Consider the following 8472-nt stretch of genomic DNA (forward strand, 5'->3'; position numbering starts at 1 on the left):
GGTTTGTTGCTGCTTTCGCAGTGTTTTGGGAAACAGATGAACATTCCACGTATGTGAGGAGGATAAACTGCAGATTGTCCTGTCATGACTAATATATTGAAGTGGGAGGGTAGAGGAGTTTGTTTCACATGTTTGTCACCCACCGTGAGTTTCTGTTCAGGCTTCAGGTGTGTGTGGAGGGGCCCCAGGTCAAAGCTAGTTTGCAGTGTCAGTATTACTTGCAGATGTTATTCTTGGATTATTTTACTCACATAAAGCTATGTGTTAAGATAATAGATTTATTCTTAGATTCACCTTTTTTATTCCTCCCATCTCAGAAACATCTCTCTAAGTAGCATTGGTAAAGCATGAGTGACTTTCCCATCTAGCTGAGTTATTGAGATGCATTGCTCCTTCAGAATGCTCCACTGGCTCATCTGCTGGAAATATTCACTGAGCACTTAGATTGAAAATGAATGGCCTAGATAGGAGATTTAATTTTTACTTCTTTATCTTTCAGAGAGATGCAGATAAGCATGAGAATAGCTGAGTTTTAGGAACGAGATTCATGGTTTCTTTGTGTCTGCACAGCAGCACCTGCTAAATCACCTTCCTCTGTGATGCTTACTGTAAAATCAGCCTGAAATAACCTCCTTGAAAACATTAATTTTCATAATTTAAGTCTTGCCAAAAAGTACCTTGAAAAATTGACAGAATACCTTCCAAACAAATAGTATTAGCCAGTTGTAAATAGCAGTAGATTAGTTCTAAGTGTCAGAATAAGCAGTAGCCAGTTCTAAATAGTGTGAGGAAAAGGGCATTGGGGATAACACAGGACTCTGTCCTAACAATCCTGACCCTTAACAAGGAAATGGGGATGAGGTCTTGGGCCTTGGCTGAATTTATGTTGCTATTCTGCTCCTGCCTTGCTTCAGTTGAATGAGAGTAATGTTCCATATGCTCACACAGCTGAAAGAGCATCAGGTTGTACTCACAGCTGTGCAAGAGGGTAAACTCTGAGCAGGAGAAGTAATCTAGATCCAGAACTATCTTCTTGTGAGACCAGTTCAAAATTACCAGTGAACCCTGGGTTCAGTCACTTTTTATAACTAAAAAGGTGCAGATAAGTGGGATAGTGCATACACTTACCTGTTGTGTGAGTCTATGCACAGAACAGGGAGAAGTGGGGAAGCTCCTGCTGTTTCCTTGTTCAGCTGACACCTAGTTAGGTTTGATGCCTCTTCTCGTAGTACAGGGCAGTGAGGGATCATTCCCTGCCCACCTGCATTTCACTGGGGAATTTTGAAAGCTTCTGTGGTGCTCTCACACACATGTTCAGCCTGGAGACCTCTAATCTAAGCAGCAGTTGTTTGGATGGATTCTGTTCTTGTCTTTCACACCTTCCAATGCACTTTTTTCCTTTCTTGTCCTCTCATCTCAGAGAACACAGAACTATAAACAGCATCTGAAAGTGTGCACTGTGGATTGATGTAGTGGCATAGTGATACTCTTTTCATCTCATAATTTCCAGTAGTTGTTTTGTTTTGGCTGTTGGTGAGCACTGAGCTGAAATTTTCATTAATCTGTTTTTAGTGACCATAAAATCTCATATCTCCATGGTATAACTGACTTGGAACCTGCTACGTGTAAAAACACATTTGCTTCTTCATCATCATTACTTCACCAAATAGAAGCTAAAAAGGCAGGTGAGAGTCTGCAGTGTGAAATGGGAATGACAGGTTTTAGCAGTCTGCCCACAGGTTATTCCCCAGAGCTCAGCAGGATTCTGCACCTTGGCTGTGCCAACACTCACTCATCCACCAACGTGCAGCTCAGCTCAGGCACCATTAGCTTTGCCAGATGGGACTGTGCTGCTCTCCCCTAGCCTTTGTCAAAGGGTTTGTTTTCATTTACTCATTTGTTGGCATATCCTCCTTTGTAAATAGGTTTAGTGGCAGTTACCTTTTTTTCATTGCAATGAAGCTTGTGTTCTGCTGTTTTACAGCTGTGAGCTTTGCCACAGGGTGAGACTCTTGACAAACACTCTGGTAGCTCAAGTTTGGAGCCATAGAACTATTTTTTTATAGGTAACCCAGTTCTGGCAGGTTGGGATGCTACAGGGGAGGTTATTGGAGACTGAAGAAAAGAGATAAAAAATACAGTTGTTTTCCTGTGAGCTGTTGTTTTACTTGCTGAAGTGTGTTTGTATTGTGATTTACTGACTGAAAAATTCATTTCAGTGTTCAAGTTAAAATTCTTTTCTTTCTTCCCTGCATTTCAGTTATTTCTGCAACATAAAATATGGGTTTTATTTAGATCTTTCTGAAATAATGAAATGATACTTGCTTGTATCATTGCCTCTAAGTGGGGAAATGCTGCAGGGAGCCAAGGAACTTTTGAGTTTCACTTAGTGCTGTTGGTAGCTGACTTGGGAAAGCAGTGTCTGCTATGCCAGACAGTGTTAACAGAATTAATTTGAGTTAGCTTTTAAGCTTTAATTATCTGTGCCTATATCTTTTCCACATTTAATGTTTCTTAGCTCATTACAGAAGGTTTTATTTTAAGGTATGTGATAGCAATAACAGAAAGCTCTAACACTAAACCCAAAGAGATTCTTGATATGAGCATTCCTTCAAGCTGCAATTAGCCTTGTAGATTGTGTTGAAGAAGTTCTCCTTTTGCTTCCTGTTGGATGAGGAGGAAGTAGTGGTCTGGGAAAGGGTTTGCTGCCGTGAGGAATGGCTATGTGTGGCATGTTTAAATGTTGGGTTTGTATGTAAACCATTTGCAATCTTCCTCTGTTATTCATGCTCTTATTGCTTTCGCAGGAAATGAGTTGGTTATCTTTCTGGCTGACCAAAAGGAGCCCTACTTTAAGCCCCGTGTAAAGTTGCCAATGAGGTAAGTGTGGATATCCAGTGGAAGTGGCTGGTTTTCTTGGAAGTGCATCTCTGCAGTCAGTGGGAACGTGGCTAGAGTTGTCTGTGCTGCTATTTGTTTAGCTCGTTCAAGTTGCCCTTAGAGCTCCAGTGGTCTGGCAGTTTTCTGGTTCATTTCCTGATTTTTGTTTTGGTTTCTTTGGGTTTTGTTGGTCAGATGTCAGAATTTGTGGAGATGAGTTTTGTCATTCCTGTTGTTAACTAACAGGTGTGACTTCCTATCCCCCTGTGGAGTTTTCATGCTTTGTTTTTTTTGTCTTCGAATTAGTATTTTCAATACTCATACCTTGAAATATTTTTGCAGCTGCTTTGGATTTTCAGGATTTGATTTCCTAGTAAAGGAAACTATCATTCCATATCATAGGTGAAGTCTTTGTGGCAGGTAATTTTAGTCTCAGTCCCAAGACATGTTTTCAGGGGAACTGGTCTAGTTGCTGCAGTGACAAATGGAATCCAGCCAATATCACCTGCTTTAAGAGAGAGATGGAGAAAGGTGTCCTGGTATTTGTGTAGAGATCTGTCCCTTTCTAAAGTTTAAATGTGCCCTTTAAAAAAGCATCAGGTTCTAATAAGTGTAAAACAATCTGTTTATGTATATATGTGTATAGTTTTAACACATCCTGGAATACTATTATGGTTATTGCTTCTGAATAATGCTTATGACTAGTGTTATGTTTATTGGAAGCTAAATTGCTGTTGCAGCTCAGCTTCACCTGCTGTAGTTTTACATATTTATATTTTTCCTTATTCCCTCCTGTCTTGGAAGGAACTAATTGATCTAGTGCATTAGAAATAATCTGCTTTTAATCCTTAGCAGAGTGATCCATGTTCCTGTGTAGAGCAGTCTCTGAGTGGGTAAGCAAATGGAAAAATGTAGGAAGAACAAACAAAGCAGGGAGGAGTGGTAGGATGTGGCAGAGATAGGAGGAAATGACATTGTCTTTTAAAAGGTCTATGTGTCTGAGTCCTACTGTTTACACTGCTCCTGTTGCTTTATGGAACTGCTCTTGGATTGCAACCAGAGATCCTGCTCACTGAAACACAGTTTTGAGGCTCTACAAGAAATGGAGGGGTTTAATGAGGTCTGGCTAGCAGTAACAGACAGGATGTGGCTGAGGAATGTCCAGTAGCTGAAGTCTAGAATTAAACATGTCCTCATCCTTGGACAAAGGCAGCCTGACAAATGCCTGATCTAAAGATACTTTGCAATAGATAAAGACTATACAATAAGCCAGGTTGTTAAGGATAACATTACATTGGACCAACTAACAATAACTGGGCAAACTTTTGGACACACAAGGACTTTGAACTTCCATGCACACAGTTTTACAATTATTTGCATGTTGGGTTCTTTTTTTTTAAAAAAAAAATTCCAGGTCTCTGGGCGTTACCATAACCAGTGTAGTTCCTGGAGATTATGATGGTGATTCCCAAATGGATGTCCTCCTGACTACCCAGGCACAAAGTCATGGCAGAGATGAACTTTCAGTGTTTATTTTCTGGGGACACAACCAGACGTTAGGTGAGTTGCTGAAACTGCTTATTCATTGTTAGATTTCTTAATAATTCCAAGTATTGCCAGCAAGTTACAACTCATTTTACAGGGGAGTGATTGTTTTTACAGCAAAAATAGGGTTGAGCAACTATTCAGCTTCACACCCATGTATTATCTTGCTATTAGACTGTATTAATGGAAGAGAACAAAGCTAAAATGCTTGTGCTGTATCCTGCAACAGACAGGACCAAACAATGTTCTGGTTTGGCAGTAACCTATGAACTGAAGAGCTGCTTCTCACAGCTTCTCCATTGTGTCAGCTTCACAGAGATCATCTCAAAAGGTTTATCTTCAATTTTAAATTCACAGAAAATCTGGTGTAAACTTTGGTGCGTGACCTTCCAAAATAGCATAACCTACCAGCAGTAATGGAACACTTATTTCTCTTAAACCAAATTCTTTAAGGCTAGTGACACACTAAAGCAGGTTTGGGAAGAGAGGTTTCTAGACTATCTGCTGCTGGAAGTTTTCAAGAGCTTTAGAATCAAGTTTTCAAGAGTCTTTTAGCGGTGTTTGAGGTATAGTTGATTCTGTCTTTGGGGAGAGTCATGGACTGTGTGAGCTCTTGAAGTCTCTGTGTTCTGTTGACTCTGCTAGGAGAGGGTTTTGGGGTCTGCTTAGAATGTTGAAGAGTTTAGTGGAGAGAGAAGAAGCTTCAGCATTTTATCTGTAACTCAGCTTTCCTGCATAATTTCAGGAAGCCATTTAGTTGTTTGTGCTCAGTGGTGCCTCATTTACTTTTTAATCATAAAATTGATGGCTGCGAATTAATGGAAGAATAATGTCTTAGTTGAAAATGCAAATGTCATAATATATTGATAACTGAATCAAGTTAACATTTTCTGTTTTCAGATCTTAACCGTAAAACTACGCTAAATAAGACTTTTCATGATGAGCCTCTAGTAATGGAGTAAGTATGACCTACTTTTTTAGGAAACCACTTTTATAGTGGTGACTTGAATACATTTTAATGCTAAAATTGGAACCACATGCTCTTTATATTTTAAGAACAGGGAGGTTTGTGTAATGTCAGCTGATCTAACAAAAGATGATGAACTGTAACAGTCATCTTTACAAATCTTGTACATTATATCATTCTGGCAATAGGAACTGCACGAGCTTTTAATTTTTGTAATTTCAATGCTCTGACTTAGGCAGAAAAAAGAGCTATTTGTTGTTTGGTGAATTTGTAAAGCAAAAACCTTACTGCCTTATCATACTGAGCAAATATCCCTTTCACAGTGTCCTTTCTCCGTGTGAAATGCTGAGTAAAAGTGGGGGGCAGTGTAGCTGGAAAGCTAAAAGCCTGGCATAGTGTGAAGTGCTGAAAAGCTTACTGCTCCCAGCAGCTCAGGCAAGAGCCACAATTCAGGAAGGACTGCACGGCTGAGGGTTGTTTGTGGCTTGGTGGGAAGATGCTAACCAAAGCCAAGTTAATTTAAGAGCAGTTAATTTGAGCTCCTGTAGTGACTGAGTTGGTACTGAAATTGTTTTGCATTTTCAGCTTTAATGGAGACTTGATTCCTGATGTCTTTGGTGTCACGACTGATTCAAGCAAGCCTCAGGTCCTGATAGGAGGGTAAGTCAGGGATTGGTTCTTGGCATGGGTTTGGATAACTTGGCTATTGTGCATCCACTTCTGTTCTTATTAAACAGGTGTAAGACTCATGTTTAACTTGAACTGTGCACACATGAAACTTCTTTCATTTCCATGTGTATCTTCAAATATTCAGTGACAGTCTGCATCTGATCTTACTGGGATAAAAATGATCATGGCATGTTTAAATGGTTAGTAAGGACTATGCAAAGGATTATTTAGTTTAAGTAATTTGGGTATGAATACTGAAATCAAGCACAACAACAGAGTAGATCCCGACTGGCTCAGCAGAACAAGTCTCTAACTAAAAAAATGAAAAAGTAGCAATGTCTCTGACATTGGGCAGGATGACAAAGAACTTTAAATCTGTCTTTTGAAATAAGCTGTAAACTGTTGAAAACACTATTGCACCTTAAAGAAGGACAGTTCCCATTCAGTGCAGTTCTCCTGATGCTGCTGTTGAAGGTTGTGATCTGTTAGAGAAAAGGAGAGCTTTGGCTTTTGACACCTGTTAGGGTTGTGAATTCAAGGACACAGATTGGTGTGAGAGTTTCATTATTGAGCAAGATGGCCTGTATTTTATTTTAAACAGCTGAAAATACAGGCCTGTGCATCTCTGCTGTGACATTTGCCAAGCTGCATTTAGGATACATTCAGTCTTTGGCTTCTGTATGTCCAAGTTTGTGGGTAGTGTTTGGGGTTTGGGCATTCTTTGAGAAAGAAAGAAGCCTCAAAGGAAGAATACTTGACTTAGAACTCTGCTTGAGAAGGAGGTTTTTCTCTGTTTGTGTAAGAATGCACTCAAAACGTAACAAATTATTTTTAGGATGCAAGTTGGATTATAAATGTCAAACTGAAGACACCAGTCTGTTTACATTTTCTTTTGGAACTATTTTCTTTTGCCTGATAATGAATAACTTCCAATGAATAACTGGAAAAATTAGGAACTGGGTTTGTGTTTTGTTCGAGGAGGATTGGACCTTCAAATCAGTTGTTTGAAGAAATTTGCATCCTCTAACTTGCTATTTTGCAGCTTTTTAAGAGAGACTTGATAGACTTGTTATTTAGTACCATATTAACATAGAAACCTGCAGCTCTTGTGTGCTGAGCAGAAATCAGGTGTTGGGGTCACAGCTGCTTTTAGATTTGCATGCAATCAGTCCTGCAGTTTATTTTCAAGGAAATCTTTGCATTTCTATGTGGCTTTCTTGAGCTATTGTTTCACTAGTGTTCTGTTACCACTGGAGAAATCAGTGAGACGATTACTCTGTCTCTATGGCAACAGCATATCAGCTTTCCACCCTGCGTCCCCATGTCCCTCAGAAAGTGGTTAAATAAGGCTTTCCCCACTCCACCCCCTCACTGAGCTTGACACGTCTATACCTGTTGTTCCTAACTGGCTATTTGCCTTCCCTTGGAGATGATTCAGAAATGGAAATTTATACCCTCGTTGGCAATATGTTTTTGGTCATTAATCCCAACTGGCATTTTATCACCGTGCTTTGATTTCAATTGGTGGCTTATGAAAGAGAGATTTCAGGATAATGAGGGTGTTTCTGAATACCTGGCCATGACTATATACTGAAAAATTCTATGAGCTTTTGAAGACATAGGAAAGATTTCATTTTGCTGAAGGAATCCTTTCAGCAGCATTAGGATACAAATAAAATTAAACATCACAGTGGTGTAGGTGACTGAGTGCTACAGCAGAGCCATGTCTTGTACATGGAAAACAGCTTTGTCATCTGCTTAGAAAAGCATTTTTCTACTTTTAATCTAAAATGTTTTAAAATTTCTTCTAGAGATCTAGAAGAAACTTCCTTGTTTGTCTTCAAAACTGAATGCATAGTAAAACCTAGAGAAAATGTTTAATTCTTTCTTTAAGAATAAGTGGTGCATTTTAATGTTTCTAAGACTTAGTTATGATCTCTGGGAAGTAATCAGAAGGTTACACATGAGTCAGGGAAGATGAGGATTTGACTAATATGTATGTAATGTCACCAGAATACACTGAGTAATTCCTGAGAGGAGAGATGTCACTGTCCTGCTGTTGTGTAGTGCCTATGAGGTTGTTCTGAGTGTGTTAGCTGAGAGTTCTGAAAACAACATACCTGATGATTCAACCACTGTGGCTTTGGAAAGATTTGTTGTGTTTCAAATCACTGCTAATAGAGAGGTTTGCTGGACGCTCAGTCTTTTTTAGAGCAGAAACCAGCAGTCATGTATATTTATAAATAAATAAAAGCATCACCTGCTTGGGGAAATTATGTAATTAGCCTCTAGTTGGTCCTAATGTGAGAGTTGAATTCCTGTGTTGATTTTGAAGTGACCTGAAATAAAGTGCATTTCCCTGCAGCAGCCACGAGCTGCTCTGACAGCACGTGGTCACCTGTGCTCATGGT

The 8472-nt window shown here is 39.4% G+C and overlaps 1 protein-coding gene across 1 annotated transcript in view; it reads left to right on the plus strand.

The window, feature by feature from the left end:
- Positions 1–2807: 2807 nt before the first annotated feature.
- ITFG1 (integrin alpha FG-GAP repeat containing 1) overlaps positions 2808–8472 on the plus strand; it is a gene marked incomplete at its 5' end in the record, with an annotated part of 63601 nt that continues 57936 nt past the window's right edge. The window contains 4 exons of the mRNA XM_009073953.1: positions 2808–2880; positions 4295–4440; positions 5326–5383; positions 5978–6052. Of these exons, the coding sequence (XP_009072201.1) occupies positions 2808–2880; positions 4295–4440; positions 5326–5383; positions 5978–6052 (352 nt within the window). The remainder of the gene's footprint in view (positions 2881–4294; positions 4441–5325; positions 5384–5977; positions 6053–8472) is intronic.

Source organism: Acanthisitta chloris, unplaced genomic scaffold (genome assembly GCF_000695815.1).
Source record: "Acanthisitta chloris isolate BGI_N310 unplaced genomic scaffold, ASM69581v1 scaffold12934, whole genome shotgun sequence".
NCBI lineage: Eukaryota > Metazoa > Chordata > Aves > Passeriformes > Acanthisittidae > Acanthisitta > Acanthisitta chloris.